General features: G+C 31.2%; 2 protein-coding genes across 2 annotated transcripts; both read left to right on the top strand.

Annotated features, from left to right (window-relative positions):
• The first annotated feature begins 1,459 nt into the window (after positions 1-1,459).
• On the top strand, positions 1,460-10,076 carry LOC108913244 (calphotin-like). Its single transcript, XM_018718765.2, has 3 exons — positions 1,460-1,474; positions 1,534-1,950; positions 9,721-10,076. Exons 1-3 carry the CDS (start codon positions 1,460-1,462, stop codon positions 9,844-9,846), a joined length of 558 nt encoding a protein of 185 aa, XP_018574281.2. The 3' UTR covers positions 9,847-10,076.
• A 6,292-nt stretch (positions 10,077-16,368) lies between these two features.
• On the top strand, positions 16,369-17,155 carry LOC108913268 (larval/pupal cuticle protein H1C-like). Its single transcript, XM_018718794.1, has 2 exons — positions 16,369-16,429; positions 16,804-17,155. Exons 1-2 carry the CDS (start codon positions 16,418-16,420, stop codon positions 17,041-17,043), a joined length of 252 nt encoding a protein of 83 aa, XP_018574310.1. The 5' UTR covers positions 16,369-16,417; the 3' UTR covers positions 17,044-17,155.
• Positions 17,156-22,397: the final 5,242 nt, after the last annotated feature.

Below are 22,397 nucleotides of genomic sequence, written 5' to 3'. Positions count from 1 at the left end.
TACTAAATTTGGAACATATAACATTTATTGGAGCAAATTGGGTTTTCAAATACAATAAAAAATTATAGCGAGTTCTAAACCCCAAAATATTAATACTTGAATATTGTAGTAATTCCGTACAATCACTTACCACAAGTTTAGACAGAAACAAAATAGAAAAATAAAGCCTTGTTTGAGCTAAATCATTAAGTTGAAATCTGGCCAATAGTAATAATTCTGCGAGGGGGAGAGATATTGTCAGATTTGAAACTTAGGTATCTAAGAAATTGCCTTTGAACCTTTTCTAAGCTGTTTTGTGATTTCCATAGCCTGGATTCCATATTACATTAGCATATCTAACATATTTGTTAGTAATTATAAATAACAGAAACAGTTATGTAAAAAAAAACGTTAAAATGATTTATAAAGAAAAAAATAACGAAATATTAGATATAGCATTCAATAAAAGGTATATTTAAACTATCTATTTTTTTAACGTAATTATCTCTACATATGTATTTTGATGAATGCAAAGATAAATTGAATGTTATAGTTATCTATTGAGAATTTCTTAAACACATCACTTTTAAAGTTTTATTTGAATACATTTATAAAGTAGGTAGAGCATTATTTGAATTGTTAATAAAAAGTGTATGTATGTAGATCTATTGAAAGAGCTTCTTTTCCATTATGTTTTCTTTTTATATTATTGAAATATTGCAATTAGAAATATTTTTTATGCAAAAGGCCCTAACCAAATAGTTTTTATATAATTTGATTCAGAGTTAAGGAAAAATATATTGTTTTATGGAAAATTTGACATAAAATCAAGAAATGGTGTAGAGTTTCAGGACTTTGCATTATGAAAAAGTGTTTTATTGCCATTGAAAAACTAATATATCAAATCAAGTCCAAATTTTTTGTAGAAGATATAGCAGAAAAAGTGTTTTCGGATTTTGTTCATAAGAAAGGAGGACTGTTTTGTTTTATTCTATCAGAATGTAGATTGTAGATGCTTGCTACCTAACTCTAATTCTTTTCTAAGTGTAATGTAGTAAAATAAATGATTTATCTTTGGATCTAGCTCGGAGTAAATATTTTAAAAAATTGTACTTTCTATATAGTTAATTTCTAAAGAAATCCAGCTAAAAAAACTGATGATACTCATATCCTCAAAAGTAGGTCAAGGGCTTAGGTACATCTTATTAAGCAATAAAACTTTTTTGCTACTGTTATATAAATCTATGAATCAATCAATACATCACAACACCATAAGCGGAAGTACTTACGCTACGAAAAACAGTCACGTTTACGCTGGACACAAGGAATACGTGCAGACGCATCAATTTCACATTTCTTTTCAGTGTCGAAATACACTGGAGAAGAATACCGATAGCTGTGTATAAATACATTTTCTATAATTCTCCACTACCAGTTGTCTCGTCTCATTCGTCAGGACACTTAATAAACATACATTACAATGGTGCCCCTTAAAGTAAGTACAAAAAAATGAATCAAATAATAATCGAACTGATTTAACAATTACTTTTCCAGGTCTATGCTGTTTTTCTTTTGGTTAATATACTAGAGATTCACGGCAGCGTCCTAGGTCCTGCTGTAGCTGCTCCCTTAGCCGTTCCTGCAGTGAGATATAGCCTAGTGGCTCCGCAAAATGTCCGCCCTTTCGCAGCACAAGTTAGCACATTTACAAGAGGACTTAATGTTTACGCAGCACCTTATGCAGCGGGAGTTCTGAGTGGTCCAGCGATCGTACCTGCTCCTGCTCCAGTATACCCTGCAGCGTATCCAGGTGCTCCGTTTTATTCCGCTGCAGCTCCAGCTGTAGCTCCTGCTGTTGCTCCGGTAGCGGCTCCTGCGCCCTTACTGCCAGCTCCGTTTGCTAGATCTGTCCATGCTGTCGCGCCAGGGTTAGTGCCAGCGCTGGGTTCTCCATATGCAGCAGGCCCATGGTTAGGATAAATTTTAGAATTAGGATTATTTAATTTACCTTTTCTTAAAACATTTATTTTTTTTGTAAGCATTGACTGAACATATTAAACGAATTAATTTTTAATGATTATTTTAATTTCGACAAAATATACAGGGTGTCCCGCATAAGAACCGACACAGGGCAGGATGTAGGGGTGTCCAAAATATTGTAATTTAACCAAACTTACCTATATACAAAGTTGCACTGAGGAGTTACTAGCCCCCAAAGTGGGGCCCAAAATATCGAAAAAAATTAATATCTCTGCAACACTTTACTGCAGAAGAACCAAATTTGGTAAATGATATAGGTTTATTACTGGTCTTCTTTGGTTCTTCTGCGGTAAAGTGTTGCAGAGATAATAATTTTTTTCGAAATTTAGGGCCTCATTTTGGGGGCTAATAACTCCTCAGGGGTTTGTATATCGGTAAGTTTGGTTAAATTACAATTTATTTACTCTCTTTGTCGCTTTAATTTACATAATAGCGATTTAATCTAAAAAAATTAGAATAATGTTGGACAAAATATGATCAAAAATATAAGTAACTTTAAAGAAAGAACCTGAGTGGCGATAGAGTTTAGAAAATAAAAATAATGTCCCAAACAGTTTTTGAAATAACGAATACTAGACGGGCTTTTTGACAAATACGCGCCCAAAAAATTATGTTCAAAATTCAACAAAATGCATTTTTAGCATATCTTGTGAATGCAATAAACCTTATTTTGTATGATAATACCGTTAACAGGTAATTTAAAAGGGCTACGATTATTTTGTAGAATTATTCTATGAACTTGGATTTCTCCACAATATGTAGTAAATAACAATAAAATAAACGTCATAATGGAACTAAGCAAAAACGAACCAATTTAAACTGTCAAAAATATTTAAAAACGAAAAGTTATTGTCAGTTTAGAAGACGAAACAGATTGATTTTCGAAACATAAACAATTTTTTGACGTGCAGGACATATAGGCTGTTACAAAGATATAAGATATGAACTGGATTAAATTGGGGCAAAGTTGCGTAATCAGGGTACCAACATTATGCCTCTATAAAATTAAGACTACTACAGTACAATCAAACATTATTAGAGTTTTAATCCCGTGCCCATAGTTATTTCTAGGCTTCTCGAGTGCTCAAAATTCAAACAAATTCCGATTTAATTTTTTTCAGGATATTCATACAAATACATCTGACATGCTCTTTCACAGTTGTGGTTAGAGGTATAATAAATTCCGATAATATTACGTCGATCATCATGTTCAACTTTTGCCAAAACGAAAATGATTTCGAACATTTACTGAAATTTTTAAAGTATAATACTCATTTGGCGTTTTGATTGTTCATATACATTTTCAAGAATTAATTTGTCATAATAAAATTAAAATATAATGTTTTAATTTTGAAGCAACAACTTATCGAATTATATACGACCAGGTGATGGAGATTAAAACTAATAATATTGTATGTAACATGTGATGGTAATAGTTTAAATAACTAGGTGGATTTCACAGGGTCTAACGACACCTAGGAACATAAAAATCTAAATAAAACATTTTAGATAGGAACGAATACATTGAAGATGAATTTTTCGAGACAAAACGTCTGAATCTGGAAGGTTTGCAATAAATATGATAAAATTTCCAGGGTCGTATTTAAAAAATTGAAGCTGATGGTGGTTACATATAAAAATTGATTATGCTATTCGATAGAAGGCAAAATGTTGCCATTAGAAAGTTTTCTTCTTTTTTCAGTATCACCTTAAACAAGACTGAAATTAAACAAAAAATTTCCAAAATTTCGTTTTTTTTCAAATATTTCGAAAACTAATTATGTTAACCTTGATTTTTTTTAGAGGCATAATGTTGGTCCCCTGATTATGCAACTTTGCCCCCATTTAAGCTACTTCGTATCTCTTACCGTTTCCGAGATCTCTGTAGTGAGTAGCGAATTTGTAATAGCCTGTATAGTCATGTGGATTTTGTATTTTCTATTTGTCTGTTTTTTTTTTCAATATGAGATTTTTGATTAGGTAAAACTATTTTCATAAAAATAACCTATGATTGATACCTTTTGTCGCAAACATTAATTTTTTAAATTTTTTTAACAGTTGTGAAAGTGAACAGTAAATAAATGAAAAAATAATTAACAAAGTAACATTTTTTATTTTTAAAAATTATTTTCAAGTCATTATTTTTGCCATATAATATGATCAAAACATAAAAAAATTAAAAAAACCAATATAAATATTAATAATTCAGTTGTTCGAATAGAATTCAATTTAATCAAGCGTATAAGAAAATAATAAAATTGATGTAGAATGTTGTTTCCTTTTTAATGCAATTATGAGATTAAAAATGTTAAAATGTTTTGATATATGTTAGAAGTAATAACCAGCTTAAAAAAATAAAATCCATTTATGAAAATTTATTTATAACGTTCCAAATTCAGAAATAATTTATGTCTTCTAATATTTTTTAGAGATAAAAGGAATACAATCTTTTCTTCTACAATTTTCTGCTCAAAGTCATTATTATATAAAAATGCCAAAAAGGCTTTGTATAAATAACTCTGTATGTACCTTTAACACAAGTTTGAAACTTTTCCTAAAATATATCGCAGTATTGTAATAAACTTTCTTTTAGCTTTCTTTCTCTTTACATTCACTTGGTAATACTAACGTATTCAACTCATACAGGCCAATGAATTATTTGGAGGAATACAAAGGCATAAATAAAAACTACAACATTTTCTAAAACATTCGGGGACAGCTTCTAACAACTATAAAACCCAGTTTTTGGTCATTGTTAGTCAATCGTTGGTTGAAATTCGCACCAAAAACATGACGTTTCAGGTAAGATACATTATAATAGAAAAAATAGTATTTCGAACTATCGTTGTCGTTTGCTAATTACTGCACTTATTTTACAGATATCTTCTTTGATCCTACTAACATTTTCCATCATGGACACCAGTAACTGTCAGTACTTAGACCCAAACTTAGCAGCAACTACATTTCCTTCACTAAGTCCTGCAGGACCTTACACGCTAGGCTATCAACAGCAGCCTGTCCTTCTTCCTTCAACATACGCGTCAGGCTTTGTAACACCACCAAATTCTTTCTACCCAGTTCGTTACACTGGGGAAGCTTTAGCACCTGCTATTTCGGGAGTGCCCGCTAGTGTTTCGTTGTCTTCTTTGCCTTCTTACTCGGCTCAATCTGGAGACTACGGCGCTGTAGGTTATCAAGTAGCTGGTGATCTTGACACATCTCCTTCTGACAGTACGCCTGCTGATGTTTCTGTTGGGCAAGCAAGAGCTTTGTATAAACGTAAAAGTTCGGTGCGTACTTTTAGTCGTCCCGGACGTACTGTTACACGACTGATAAACATAGTGAAGTACTGAAAAAATTTGAACAGTTATTGTTTTATTTTTATATGTATTTATGTTACTGTTTAATTTATTTTGTTAATAAATTCTTATTTATAGTTACATATCTGGTTTTATTTTGTAACGTGATTCGTACTAAGTGATTTAAAAAATTAACGCATGTGGTACCTAACACACACAAAAAAATGGACATTATTATTGTATTGAGATGATGTCCATTAAATTTAGTTCAATTTAAAATTATACTGAGAAAATAAGTTAATATTAATGAGTATCAATTACGAGTATTTTAATTTTATTTTTCCATTTAAGTTTTCTTCTGTTTATTCAAAGAAAATATTTTTATGGCTCTTTAAATACGGTCTGATAATAAAGGGAATGATTTTCTAGATCAGTTCAAGGAAAAAAAAGTTGCTGTAGACATAAGTCCTCAACTCCTTAATTTTAGGTTAGGGAATGATTTTCTAGATCAGTTCAAGGAAAAGAAGTTGCTGTAGACATAAGTCCTCGACTCCTTAATTTTAGGTGTACAGGGTGTTGGAATTTTTCAAGGATATCAAACTTTCGCAGTTAGCTGGCAAGATGTAAAAAAGTTGAACTAAACCGACTCAGTTTCTAGTTACACTTTTCTTAAATCTAGAATAATTGTTGCAGTTAAATGAAACAAAAATAATTCCAAAATTGTTCATTTGATAAAGAAATCTATATAATTCTTTTTTTACTGTAAATGCAGTTTAAAACTGATTTTGAAGAAAAAAAATTTCTAAAGTTTTTATGAATATATTCAACTGTATAGAAGTAAGCTACTTAGGACTAGATTTTTTGTTTTAATTATTGACCAATTGATTTGAAAAATTCAAAATATCTACGTCACCGATTGGAAAATAGACCACTTTTCTTTCAGATATAATTAGCAAGCAATCAATTATCTAAGATACTCAGTGGTGTCGAAATTCTAGGGTTCTTAATGACGATATCTTCCATTATTACCGCCACTGATTGATATATTTGTATGTAAATTCATTGAATTTGTATCTTTATTTCGTTTAGACACCTGCCTAAGTTTTAGTATTCTACATTAAACTTTTTTCGAGACAGTTACGTAGATGTGATATTTTGCAAAAAAATATCATTGTTTAATAATGGATTAATAAGGTGGGTTTTTATTTTCTATCCAGATATATGGTAATTTAAATTTTTATTTGATATTCAACGATTCGGAAAGCTGTTTTTCCGAAGCAAAAGTTTAAAAAACAGAAAAATTGGAGAAGCCCAAAATAAAAACACTAGAAAAACACTTACTTATTAAAAAGCTTCTTCAAAAAGCGAAAATGCTCCAATTTTTTCTAGAAAAAAGATGCTTCCTCCGACTTCCAACGTTTATGGAAAGTTTAAAACCTTGATTTTGGTAAATAACTCTCAGTAAAAGGTATTTTTCAAGTCAAACAGACTTACTTTAATTGTTTTTAAAGCTACATTTTCAATTAGGTTTAGTAAAATGTTGTCTTTTTCTTAAAAAAAAATTATGTTTAAACCTTTTTATACTGCTAATTTTGGTAAACGAGAATGAAGCATATTTTGAAAAATATAAGCAACGGTTCTAATATAATTTAATAAATTAAATGTCAAATGAACTAAAAATAATTTATTATTGTAATTAAAGTAATGTTTACAAGCCTTCTAGATGCTACTAAATATTTATGCTTTTATTTGGTCATAATTTAGTCAATAACTGTTATTGAAGAGGAGATGACTTAAAGTACAGGCGAAAATCCCCTAAATTAATTTCTATAGGTACCTAATGAAATTTCATGTCACTACCATGTATGCAAACTAGAAACTTTTACTTTCGGTATCTAGACTAAGAACCTCAACAGCCTACTAATCAAACTCATCGTTATTCTAGTCAACAAGGTAAGAGTAATAAAAATCGTGCAATCTTCATTATTAATCAAGATCGATACAGCCACGAATTATTCGTAAAATTCGACCCCCACCGCCGAAAATTGTCCAATTTCACTATATATACGGCCCTTGTTATGATAAACGCATAGTCAGTTAAACAATTGATCAAGCAAAATGGCTTCAAAAATTTTGGTAAGTAAAAACACAGTTTGTCAAATTTATTGAAACCTTACTGTTTTAATACATATAAGCGCTCGACATTATTAATCTTGTACTTATTCTTTGTTTTTTTACAAAATTTAAATGTATTGTATGTGCCGAATGTTTAGTTTTGTTGGAAAATTAGTAGTTTGATGCAGGTAGTTTTAGTTATAAAAAAAATACATTTTATATAAAAGTATTCCCTTTTTTCTTTCGTTGACCTCCTTAACTGTCTTGCACTTATTTATTTACACCCTGTATATTGAGGAACGTTACTAATAGGGTTTCTGATTTCTCGGCCTATTTTTTTTCTCGGGTCTCGAGAATTCTCGACTAGGAATTCCCGGAAATTCTCGAATTCTCGAGAAATTTCTAAAACTTAAAAAACTCATAATTTTAGTATTGCAATGCGAAATATAAACATGCTATTATACTTAACAATCATCATTAACATTTATTATTTATTCAGTATTTTTATTAATTACTTATGTTTCTACTTCTACTAACAAAACTAAATTAAACTTTGAGTTTCTTCTTAAAAACCTTTAACTTGTTTTTTTATTAAACACTTTCAATATACTTATGTTTATTTCAATGTTTTTGAATCGTAGTTTTCTTCCAATAATAATTATTAATAATCATTAATCATGCAGTCTTTTAATTAAATAAATAGTAAATAAGGAATTTAACCGAAGAAATCTTAAAAAAAAACAAGCTTTAATTTAAAGATACAGAAGCGTTCTTCCTATTAATTTATCACTTCAACATTAGGTATCTGCTTATAATAAAATTTCTACACAGACTTATAACTAGGTACAGGGTGATTCACTATATTTTGACCCCCCTTTAACTTTTTTGTTTTAAGAGTTATAAAAAAATGTGAAATACAAAAGTTGCACGATTTTTTATGAAATTTTCGAATATGATAGTAGAAAAACAAATGAAGTTCAAACAAAATGGCCGCGGATGTTAACTTTGTTAATTTAAATGGAACACCCTGTATATTTTTACACATTTGGATAGAACGTTCCCTGTCGAGCACAGTCATATATGGTTTGTTGGGTCCATCTCTAACAATAAGCGAGATAATATTAAAAAACGAAAAGAACGTTTTTTATTAAGAAAATAAAATATTTTGTAATTGTTGGACGTTTTTCGGGCATTTCTGCCTTTTTTCCAATTACGTAAGGATTTAGATTTATTTGCAATATATTTTGACATATCGAACATTGATATAGTCCAAAATGGGTATAAGTATTTTAACTAAATCGCACTAATTAGTCCGTGAGGGGCTTATTTACTCATGGACAATGTTATATGGTAGGCCGTGACAGTGACAGGTAATATTATGACAATATTGTTATTGTTTGACAGTTTGTATTATTATTTATTTAAAATGGGTTACACAGAAGTAGAAAATTTAAATATTATAGGAATTAAGATAGAGTAGTTAAGATAATCTCCATAGTTTATTTTAATTTTAATTAAATACTAATACAAACTGTCAAACAATAACAATGTTATCATGACATTACTACCTGTCACTGTCACGACCTACCATATATAAGATTGTCCTTGAGTAATTGGCCTCACACGGTCTAATTAGTGAGATTTACTTAAAATACTTACACGCATTTTGGACAATGTCCGATATGTCAAAATATATTATAACTAAATCTAAATCCTTCCGTAATTGGAAAAAACGCAGAAATGCCTGAAAGAGGTCTAACAATTATGTCTTATTTTCTTAATAAAAAAACATCATTTCATTTTTTAATATTATCTCGCCTATTATTAAAATATAAAATATAGTGAATCACCCTGTACATTAAAAAAAGAATCATCAAAGTGAACTAAAGCCTTAAAAACTTAAAATAAATAAATCATGAGTTGGTACAGAAACCACTTTAACCGTTCAGTTATTTGTCAAGAAACGAATTGAACGCATGAACGAAACGAACTCGTCAAGAACTTAAGAAGCGCGTGATTTTTAAATTTCTCGATTTCTCGACACTTTTTTCTCGTCTCGAGTAGGGCCAGATTTCCCGGGAATTCTCGCTTCGAGAAGTCTCGACCAGAAACCCTAGTTACTAACTACCGCATTATTTTACAGATGATTGCTTTCTTCACCGTCATGGCCGTATCCTGCTGCTTGGGAGGCCTCATTCCTGCAGTCCCAGCAGCAATCCCTGCCGCCTACTCTGTTCCCTACGCCTCGTCCTATAACGCGCACGTCATCAACCACGCTATCGCCGCCCCTTACGCCGCAGCCCCCCTAGTAGCCGCCGCCCCTGGATTCGCTCCCGTCGCTGCTGCGTACAGTGCCCTTCCATACGCTCCTGCTCTCCCTTACAGCGCCCTACCAGCACCGCTCATAGGGTAGAAGAATAAGAGTAGGTGGGAGGCAGCATAATGATAATGTTTGAAAAATTATAAAAGCTAGCAAAATTTGTAAAATAGGTACCAACTCCATATTTTTAGCTGATAAATTTTCAAACATTTTTCTTATGGTCAGGCCTTTGTTCAGAAGCCATCGACATGTGATCAATTTAAAATAGCTTTAATGTTGTAAATAGTGACGGCGTGTAGTATTTTGTTACGTACATATTGCGCTATTTGCGAAAGAAAGAAGGTAGCAATATGCATGTAAATGAAATACTGTTATAATAAAAGTTTCATGACGTTTAAGTGTGTTTTATTAGGCCATTTCTATGTATTGTAGCTTGCGGTCGTGCTCTTCACGGTGTACAATGAAACATTGAGGAAAATTTTCATTGCCTATTCCTTCAAAAATCGGTGGAGTGAAAGAATGCTATTTTTTTAATTTGAAGAAAATTGCCACCCCTGAAAATTTATCTCTACATCGCAGTTACATCCTGTACAAAATGAAAACTTTGTTAAGTAAAAGGCATATATTTTCTAAAAAAATAGTAATGCGTTTTTAGTATTACTGCTACCCATAGTTTGAAATTGGACGATCAAAAAATACAACAAAAAACACTCGAAGTTATTGTAAAATGCTAACAAATTAAAGGATTTCAGAAGAACCATTTATAATTTTTGGCTGCATCAATGGTAGAATCTCACTCAAAAGTGCTGAGTGAGATTTAAATTCGGGGATAGAGCTGGTCCTGTTGATCATATTGGATTCAAAAATTCTATGGCCGTATTATTAAATCTGTCAATTTTTAATAATTTTGCAGTAATTGGCCAATTTTTCCTGGGTGTCCCAAATAATTTTGAGCAGTTTTTCTATCCTTTGGTAATTTCAGTTATTTTACCCTCAAATAACAACGAATTAATTATATTTATTGTTAAAAAATAATACTTAACTCCAAAAATATGTTATCTCCCACATAGCTTATATATCTATGCCAACAAAGAGTAGTTCCGAATTTGCATAATGAAGGCAAAAACCTACATACAAACGTTAAGACTTTAAAACCATGATTTAATTGGGTTTCTAGACACAAAAATGAGCAGTTGTGCAACTAGAACCTGAAATACTTTCATTGCGGTTGTTATTTGTGTAAATGTATAGTTGTATACATGATTTAAACTTGTTTTATTATCGCTTTTAAAATAATTACCTTGAAGGGTATCTATTTGGACAGATTTTTCCACTTTTATGGAAGTGAACAGCGTTAATCAAATAATAGAAACCCTTTAAATTTTGTCTAGTATAAAGTTTTAGTTAGACGGGAAATACTTAAGCAAAAAGTACAAAAATGTATTAGTGTAATTAAACAAAAAAGTAATAGCAAGTTCTAATCGAAAAAGAAAGAAGAAAAATTACAATAATTTCACTATGAAATCGATTGTCCCAAAATTCACGTAAGATTTGAATTTTGCACTATTTGTGCAGTACAGCGTTGCCAACAAAAAAAAAGATATTTATTGTTGAGCAATATTTTAAAAATAATGAAGGTTTGGCAGTAGGTACAGCAAATTTCGTACAAAATATAATAGTGATTTAACTTTTCTGAACAAAATCATTTTCAGCAATGAGGTTCTTTTTCATCTTGATGGCTTCATTAATCGCCCAGTCACGCGATTTAACGCCATTTTTTCTTTGACATTTTTTGAAATCTCATATTTATACCTACAGGCCCACGACCCTAATTTTTAATTAAAACGACACCCTGTACCTATGATTTCTTAATAGTTCACGATTGAAATAGTGAAACTTAGTGACTGTGACATGTAGAAAAAGTTTACCGATGTAAGAAAATTATTTAAGTCAAGAAATTTAGTTCCAAAATGGCTTCGACGATAAATTCTAAAAAGTGAATAGTATATCTGGTTGAAAATAAATTAATTCCCAGAATTTTTACAAAGTACAATCAATAGCAGTATTTATCCTTAAACTACAACCAAAACATTTGCATTAGATAAATAATATTACTACCTTTTTAACAATGTATTAGGCATGTTTCTCAAGTCACATATTGTTTCATTACGAATCAATAACAATAACCATCATTTGCCAGGTGGTTATTAGAGATTTATTAAACCATTACACGACTATTATCACAGCCCACTCGTTTGTAATTACTGGCAACCTTCGTCTCGTACGAACAATTTCACAATGGTAATTTTTTATGAATGATCATTTCGGAAATAAATATTTTTATTACATCCACGTCCTCCAATTATAGTGATATCTACGTAGGTGAGTTGCATAAAAATATTGAGACAATTAATGAATTATCAGTTAAATGAAGATATTTTGCATAATCTCATAATTCCTTTACAAAGAATCTTCGCACATAAACATTCGGCTGTCAAGAGAGTGTCCTATTCACTCATTTTGTACATTTAGCTTTAGGTTAAACCCTAGTAGACCAGCTGTTGTCCTTGCTACAGTTTCAGATATCGGTAGAAAATCCAGCCAGTCATTTTTAGTACCTATTCTGATACGAGTTGCCATGACTCAGAACTACAAACGTTTGCTCAATGGCACTTGGCAATTACGGTTATTACATTTTGCAAAAAATATGTTTCTAAACGGGTGGTAACGATGTAAATGGCTAATTTATGTCACAGCAAATACGCTTAATGTAGAGATCTAGGCCAGAAACGAACCGAGATTTCTGCAATGTCTTTAAATGACTTGTCTCGAGACGTAGATACATTTCAATGATTAGTTCCTCCTTTGATACTAATTGAAGTAAAGGATAATGTAAAATATGCAGTGGAGGATATTTACTAAGGCTGTTTAATTTTTAAGTGTCATTGCAAAAACGTGTATATTAAATTTTACACAGGGTGTCAAAAATGCTGAGGAAGAACTTAATCGAAAGCTAGTCACATAAGATAAGAATGAGAATTTAGTATTAGACTAGCCTTCAGAAGGACACCTGAGGAAAGGAGAAAAAGAATATCTGGCAGCGATCTATCTGCCCTATGTGGATGTACCTGACAAGATAGATCATATCTTAAGGAAACACGATAGTAATACCATCTGCAATACCACAGGGACATAGGAACAACCTTTCCCAAAATTAGCTCCAAGAGCTATCTGCTCCAAGACCCTACTATTACAGCATCTCGAGAAAATGTATACATTGGACAAACGTCTAGATACGTCATGTGAGATTAAAAAAGCACAAGTGATATTTGAAGAACAGCAGAGTAGAGAAATGAACAAATCAGCACTTTGGGGCACAGTCCAGATATCCCAACCCAAATGTGTAAAAAACACGGTGTAATTTTCCCCACAAAACTCCTTATGGAATTTGAAATTACTACTCTTTCCTGGATGTCTTCCTAGTTTGTTGATATATTCGTTGATATTCGGAAATTGAGCAGCATTAGGTGAAGACACCAAACAAACAAACAAACAAACAAACAAACAAACAAACAAACAAACAAACAAACAAACAAACAAACAAATAAACAAACAAACAAACAAACGAATAAATAAGTAATTAAAATGGAATAAAGGCACCGCAACAGCCGTATCGTTCAACAGTTCGGTGCTTGTCCTGTTATGTCACTTCATTACATAGCCAAGTGACCGAAAGGCGTGTTCGTCACGGTCAGCTGCTGCACTTGGTGAAAGTAGAACAAGTGCACTTAAAATTTACAACCAACTCCGTCCGCCTTCCATACATCACGCCAGCGCAATTGCTAACGGTAGAGGCCTGCTGTAGCGGCGTAAATTTGAGGAAAAGTGGACTTGTTGGGTGTTTGCCAACAAATTCGATTATTATAAAATGTACCGCTGGATAAAATTCTCGCAGTATTTAATCAGTAACATAGAATCATTTAATAAACGTAATTTAATGAAAGGAACTTAAATATGAAATTATTAGAATTTGATTAGAATGAATTGACATTTGAATTTAAATTTTTAAGCGATACTAAAATTCAGTCATTTTGTCCAGGGATAGTTACAAAAACGCAAGTAAAGCACAATTTTTTTGGTGAAAATAATGGGGCTTTGCTTGTGCCACAATTAAATTAGGGGCATTTTTGTTGACAATCCCGTTGATTTCCTTGGATGGTATCAGTTCTCGTAAGTTTCTGTACAACATCTGACAGTCAAATTAGCATTGGGATAAGAACTTCTTAAAGTTTTTTGTTACTTTAAACAAATGTTCTACAATGAGAGTATACATACAGATATGGCTATGAAAGGACAAGCTTAAAAAATTATAAAGTTTATGCAGAGTTTATTATTAAAACATTTAAGTCTTTTTACCGTCTACTAATCATTCATACTAAGAATTTAAAGAGTAAATCTTAATTCATATAATTTAGTAAATATTTAAAACAGTTTTAATATGGGCTTTCTAAGAAATGGTGAATGCGCAGGTTATCGAAAAAAATACCTCCATCAATTAGAATTAGAAATCAAATTGGCCAAAAGAATGTTTCATACGTAAACTTTATCTTTATTATTTAACAGCTTGTTCTAGTGGTCTATTATTTTTTGTGTTAACTATACAAATGAAGATAAATTGTAGCGTTAACTGTGCAATTATCAATAATTGCCGAAATTTATTTTATCCACCCAACAAAATTTTCTGTGCAAACCAAACGATTTCCTGTCCACATGTCGAATAATCATGTACAGTTTGATCCGTACAAATATATTGTTACAAGTGTAACTGGCAGTATAAAATGTAATGCTTTAACTGTGTAGTTAAAAATCGCTACGATTTATCTTATCTAGGTGACACAATTATCTACGCAAATGAGACAGTTTCCCATCCATAAATCAGATAAATTTCAAGGTGTTTTAATTATTATCGATTAGGATTAGTTATTACACCGACAGTAACTGTTCAATGTTCCTTACATCTTATTTTATTTGAAGGTTAATACATTAATAAATAAGATCAATAATTTTTCCAAACAGTAAACCTATAAATTCAAAAAATAATACAAACAAAATTGACGTAAAACGAATTAATTTTGGTTCCGTGCACTAAATACCTACTACTTAATTAAACAAAATCTAATGCAACTCGGCATAAGCTTGCAGCACTTGGTAATTACAGTACAATTTGGAACTCATTTCCAACATCTCGTAAAAATTGTTCCTAACACTTTCTATAGTGTGTTGGGACAGTTGCTAGTTTATTTGTGTGCTATATTACTACAGAGAACATAATACTCTCATTGTAACGCTTCAGTGATCTCCGTTGCGGAATTTGTAAACTAAATTGCAAACCGGCTAGACACTGTTAGGAACAACTTTACATGTATGTACGATGACAAGAGAATACGGATAGTTGACCGTTAATATACCGGGTGCTTCTTAAGTCATTAGGCACCTTCTTAGAGTTTAAAACTCGCTAAAATGAATAATTTTTTTTCAAATATAATTTTTTATATCTTACTATATTTATTTCGGAAACAACATTTATCCTGGTTCTGCCTTGAACTTGACTTCATCCCATATTGCTGTGTGATATATTTCTGCCCCTTTGCACAACCTGAATAAGTCGTGGTTACTGGCAAACCTGTAAGAAAAACATTCAGCGTATAGCTGGGATGCAGCATTCGCACTTTGGCGACACTCGTCATAAATCAATAACATTTCAGCTAATTATTACCGTGAACCTGGGAAATTACAAGAGCATACAAGATGAGGAAGTAAAATTATTGACAGAAAAAGACATAAACATCGCTATACTTGCTTAAATAAAAATTAAATAAAAAATATAATTTGAAAAAGAAATCTTGTTCTGATGTGTTCCACATGCTGTTACAAAGTAAGACCCAACTTAGAAATCACCCTGTATGCTGCTTAATCATAAATTATTCTCTGCTCGTCTTACTTCAAACAATTATTGCCATCATTAATTTGACGGAAAAAAAAACAAAAGCTAATTAACTATTCAGACTGTAAAAGCTAAGTAAAAAAATGTAGCAAAATCCTATCCTAACTAGCATTAAACAAAACATCAAAATCATCAAGTAAAGACAAGTTGGGGCATAGATATTTAAATAAATAGACAAACACGAAGTATTTGTTTGAAAAATTTTCGTCTCAACAATTCGTTCAACGTTCATGACTTGCCGCCAGGATAAAAAGAACCGCAATAGTTGGCCGTGATTCCGCAGCCTTTCCACATTAAATCAATAAGTATCTAATTAGCATTAATCTTACCGAATTATGAATAAACTAGATTCAAACGACATACAGAAAATTCATTAACAACCCGTATTTTCATGAATTCCACTACTGACTGCATTTACGTGCACTGCCTCTTATTCACTCTTATGTAACGCTCAGGGTATCGTTTAACAATGCCGTGAAGTATACACATATCAAATAGATAATATCTTTTGCATTTTAGCGGTTTGGAGTATTGAAAGGGGCCCTTGTACCACATTAGGGTGGGGCAAACCCCTATAAAATAGTATCGGTTTATCCAAATTGTCATTCGATCTATTACACTGATACTTGCTTGCATCACGAACTGTAAACCAACGCCAAAATGTTCAAAATTGTAAGTATTTTATCCTTTATAATATCTACAGAGTGTCCTTATTTATAAGTCATTAAATAATAAGCAAAAGCAAAAGTTCAAATATACATATGATTTTTTTGCCCTTCATCTTAATGACTTATTGGTACACGTATAAATCAGGACATGCTATATGGCTAGTATTAAGGAAAAATGAAAATATGAGCACCTTTCCCAAGTTTTGTATGTTCGCAAATAACAAAAGAATGGTGTAGTGACATATAGTTAGATGTAGGAGCTTTCTATTTTGATTTAACAGGGATTGCTTTGACCATACTTTCATGAATTAAAAGTTCTATTTAACTTTTCAGAGGTACAAAAAAGTGTACGTACTTATTTTTATTTTTTTATCTCAGTTAGTTCTCGCTACGATCGTCTGCGTTGCCAATGCCGGACTCATCGGTTTGGGCGGTCATGGTGTTGCCGTGGCAGTAGCCCCAGGTGCCACATCTTACCAAAACAACAACCAAATCTCACTCCACCCCGTCCCGGTGGTAGCAACTCACGCCGTCGCCGCCGCTCCCATCGCTGTCGCCCACGCCGCTCCCGTCGCCATTGGAATCGGACATGGAGGAATCGGTCTAGGACTTCATTAGGCTTTTAACTAGGGATGAGCAGCCGTTTAGAGTTAGGGATGAAATTGTTGTTTTCGTTTTTGTTTGGTGTTCGACATTTGGCCGTTAAAATTAATAAAAAGCTGGAAAATAATTATGTTTTTTATTTGAATTTCTTCTAGCAAAAACAAAAAGCTTCGTTCTCTTGTAATACTAATAAATTGGGCAATGAAATTTCCCTTGAACAACCGACAATTTTTAGCAGCAGGTTCAAAATTGGCCCAGTCCAAAAAAACATTATTTGATGGGTACATTGTATAGAATAAAACTGGGTCACTCTGTATGTTAAAATTACAAATGAAAAGTTTTCTACAATTTTGTTTCATCAAAGGCCTGCTGTCTTTCTGACAATTTTCAGCAAATATATCATAAAACTATTATTATGTGAGCACTGGACCAGGGCTAATCAATTATACAAAAAACTTATAAAAATTATTTGATACTCGTGAATTAAGTTGTTATATTTTCTTTGTCACTTATTCAGCTTCGCAAAAAATATCTTCACAGTCATAGAGTGATCAAAATTGTAATTATAATTGTGTAATCATTGTAAAAATCTACGTTTCTATCAAAATGATAAAAAAACTAATTGAATTAAAAAAAAAAGTATATTTAATTAAGTATTATTTAATAGCTATATACATAACAATGAAAACATGACATTTAACATTCTTAGACAATGTTCAATCTTATCTAGAGATGTAAGAAGAACCTTGTACATTTTTTGTAAGTAGGTACACCCAAAATTCACATAAATTGACTATTTCAATTACCCTTTCAGTAGAGAAGCTCGAAAAGAAATAAATCAGAAGCATTGACAAAAAACTATGCAATATTTATTTAATATATTGTCACTCGAATTAACTATAGGTGTTACAACCATATTATTACGTATTTTTTTCTTTCAGTGGAAAAACACTTCTTTATTTATTATTAAATTCCATCTTTTTGTTATGCTTATAAATGTGTGACAAATAACTTCATTATATTACTGAATAAAACGTTCCATTTTTTTCTATAATATTAAATTTTGATACGATAAAACCTTGTGTTCTAACTGTAAGTGTTTCTCTTGAAATCACTGGAATAAAAACTGGCATTTAAAAGTAATCACAAATTATTATTACTACTTACTAATTGTTTGTACTGCCTATGTTACTTGCCAGAACATGATTTCTAAACAAAATGTTAAATAAAATTAACAATTAATTATGTATCGAAATAAAATATATGCTCTATAAAAAGTCCAATATTAAAATTATCCTTATGTAGGTGAATATGCCAGTAGTAATTAAACAGCATGGTGATTTACTGTAAATGACTATATTAGACAGAAAGTTGTTTTGGTTGCAACACAGAACCCACGAAAGACTAATTTACTTACTGAATCACTAAGTGCTTGCTGACAGTAATTTTGAAGTTGAAACAGACAGGTGTATATCTTTACAAAGTAATTTTAAACACTGTATTATTTATATTCTTTTAACAGAACTATTTCCTTTGCCTAAAATTTTAACCCATTGACCGTTTGTCGAAGTATGATCGTATTTTTTATTCTGTCGAAAAATGCCACTTCTTGGATATAAAAGAGGGCAAGCTATTTTTTGCTGGAATACCTTCAATACAACTCACATAATAAAAGTGTTGATCCCAAGATATGGGCGAGGTTCGGAACGTTTTCAAAATTGTAAAAATGTTCAAAAATTTTTAAAAAATACCAAGTTTTTTACTTATATCTTGGAACCTATGCATTTTGGAAGATTATTGAAGAGGAAAAAGTTTTAGAATTGAATTTTGCGTAATATACTGTATGTTAAAAATGTTTACATGTATTACAGATGTTGCAAAATAGCAATAATTGATGAAAAAAAAAGCAAAATAATCAAGTTTTTTGGATAATTTTTTAAAATATTTTTATTGCTCCGAGGGCATTCTAATTTTGGTAAAAACAACTTTAGAGTATAATAAAACAACACACCAAAATTCATTAAACTCGGTTCGATAGTTTTCGCAAAATAATTTTTTGGAAAAAATTTTTAAAAATTTTTTCAAATTTTCAAAATGTTGCACAGCCTCAAATAAGGCATCTAGATACTTGAAATTTTTTCACTTAGAAAAGACTGCTCAACCTTTCAAATGGTTTTTGAAAATTTGAAATCGGTTAATTAGGACAGCCACAGTAAATTTTTAAAGTTATTCCTTTTTTTAATTTAAACATTTATATTACATTTATCAATTTGCAATTTAGTTTTTTCAAATATTATAATTTTAAAGTACTCGGAAAGACGCTTCTTTTAAAAAACAAATATTTCAAATAATTTGTTTTTAATTTGTTTAAATAAAAATTATTTAATTGTAATAATTATGCCGAAATATATTCATATTCAGTGTTGAAATATATACGTAAACAAATTTTTTTCATTGAAAAAATGCAATAAACTTTGTTTATAACAAAATATATGCAAATTAGACAGTTCGCATTACGATATTCGAATGGCTTGGCTTGACTCGCGAGACATCGGATTAAAAAGAAAAGATCGAAATTGGTCCTTTAGAAGCCAAGATAATGGAATTTTTTTCTTACCTTCGCATTTTGAACCTCCGAATTCAGTCTCGGAGCGAAAGCCCCTTCCCTCACTTTTCGTGTTTTGAGTCACTTTTCGCGCGTGCGAGCGACAGTATTTTAAAACTATAATTTTTGAAAAAAAACTAAATTGCAAATTGATAAATGAAATTTAATTGTTTAAAAATAAAAAAAAATACTGTGGCCGTCCTAAATTACCTATTTAAATTTTTCAAAAACCATTTGAAAGGTTGATCGGTCTTTTCTATGTGAAACATTTTGAAAATTAGAAAATTTTTTTCAAAAAATTATTTTGCGAAAACTATAGAACCGATTTTAATGAAATTTCGTGTGTTGTTTTATTATACTTCTATTTTTTTTACCAAAATTGGAATACCCTCGGCTTAATTAAAATATTTTTAAAAAATTATCCCAAAAACTTGATTATTTTGCCTTTTTTCATCAATTATTGCTATTTTGCAACATCGGTAATAAATTTAAACATTTTTAGCTTACAGTATATTGTGCAAAATTCAATTCTAAAACTTTTTTCCTCTCCAATATTCTTCCAAAATGCATAGGTTCCAAGATATAAGCAAAAAACTTAGATAAAATAGGTATTTTTTAAATTTTTTTATACACTTTTGCAATTTTCAAAATCTTCCGGACCTCGCACAGATCTAGGAATCTAGAAAAAAATTGCTTGTCCCCTCGCACATCCACCTCAAAACAGATCCGCCCTGGTCTATTATCACATTCTTGCTTTTTAATGTAACTTTTGTACTCGTCTCTTTAACATAATATTTGTTGCATTCTCAAGCCATATTATAAATATGTATAACTTTTTGAATACCATTCGACTCTTTTCCAGTTAAAATTAAGTTCAAACATACTTACAAGTTACAAGGAAGTGCATTTTCACACGCTGCACCCAATTCCTGTTAAATGTAATACCCATTAAATAGACAATTAGTTCTTAAATGTCTCACAAAATTCCAGCACAGTGCAGAGACCTAGTGGCCAATTACTTTTCGTAGAGCCGACTACATAGAAATGCCTCGAATGGAGTCAAACCAAGCGTGTTAATTTAAATAGTACGCCTAGGTGAGTCCAAAGTGATTAAACTGTGTTAAGCTCCTAGTATTCAACTCATATTTCCTCATTGCAATAAAACAAAACTTGGTTCCACTCGTGAATCGGTGTATGTATCTTGTTTTTTGATCTAAACAGCTATTAAATGTACGTTTATAAACCTGCGTGGGTTAAGTAATTAGAGCTTGTCTTATAAAGATTTGGTAAATGTACTACCTCTGTAACGTTTAACATTTAAACAAAGACAAAGCCAAAGTGTGTGTTCAATTTAAATTAGGAAAAATAATTTTCAAGTGTTCTGTTATTTTTTTTATTTATTCGTTATTTTGTTTTAAAAAGAAGTGGCGGTAAATGACATCGTTCTCTTTTTTGTTTCGTCTTTTTATAGTAAACAGAAAAATTGTTAGTTTAATTTTAGATAATCATTAGTTCTACCTTAGTTTTGTGTCTTTTATTGTGAAAATTATTAGTGAATAAGTTGAATGAAGTCATTTACTTTTCTAGATTCATCAATCAAAGACAAACTATTAACTAAAAACAAACGATAGAAAAACTACTGCTCCGCGGATTAAGGCCTCGTCCAACGTATTACATTTATTTCATGGATTCCAATAAACTTTTAATAATAAATAACAAAATAAAAGCATCTCGTTACTACTACTACCAGTCCTTAATACAGATCGTTCATCACTTCCCAAAAACAACTGCTACAATTTTGCAATGTCTTTGTCTAGGACTGATAGTTAACCCACTACGAGTCATATGATGGAGAGGACGGCAAAAATTGAATATCGGTCAAGTAAACTTAAGCGGAGGTACTAGCACTAGATAAAATCTCTTTCATTCTGAAATTGTATGGCTATGTGCTGTCTACAGGGTGGACTAAACTCAAACTATTTACGCGTTTTCCTAAACACTGTTAGATCATTTCTTTTCATAGTGAATCTTTACTTCTACTAAATTTTAGGGTACGCAAAAAAAATATGGAGCACCTTCGTATAGTCTTTCCGATCTCATACCCATATACAGGTCTAGTCGCCCAGTTGAAGAATGAGCGCGCGGGGAAACGCGGCACGAACACAGCCGCACTGAGCCACTTAGCTATAAATTCAGTTGTCAACAAAAATATTATCACAACATGGCATTTTGGAGACCTTTTGAAATGGAACAAAACGAAATTTATCATCAATATAATAAAATTGTTTGATGGCATAAATAATTAAAATATGTTGTTGGTCAAATGAACATATAGTAGAAATTTTGTACACATTATATACAAATTATTATAATTTTTTTACCTCTAGCAGAAAACATTTTTAGAGACGTCTATGAAACGTATTAAATTTTATTGCTAGGCGTTTTTATACCTACATGTTCAACTGACTTCGGAAATACTATACCAGTGGTGTTTTCAGAATATATACATTTTGTTTAAGATAAACTTGGATGTCGTTGATCTTGGTGCAACACATTAACAAATAATGGGAATAAAAAAATACTTGCGAAGCCTATAATAGATATTTAGGTTTTATCTTATCGAACAAACGATTACTTTGTTGCACATTTCTATAAGCTTGAAACACTGTCGTATTGAGACCACCATGTATACCTCCTTGCAATGTGGTACAATTCTTCATTGTAATGCAGTGGCAGCAATATACGTCCGATAATATTTTTAAAA

This window comes from Anoplophora glabripennis, unplaced genomic scaffold, assembly GCF_000390285.2.
Source record: "Anoplophora glabripennis isolate ALB-LARVAE unplaced genomic scaffold, Agla_2.0 scaffold333, whole genome shotgun sequence".
Taxonomy (NCBI): domain Eukaryota; kingdom Metazoa; phylum Arthropoda; class Insecta; order Coleoptera; family Cerambycidae; genus Anoplophora; species Anoplophora glabripennis.
Note: the sequence above shows the minus strand (reverse complement) of the source record. Positions and strands in the feature narration are given on the sequence as shown.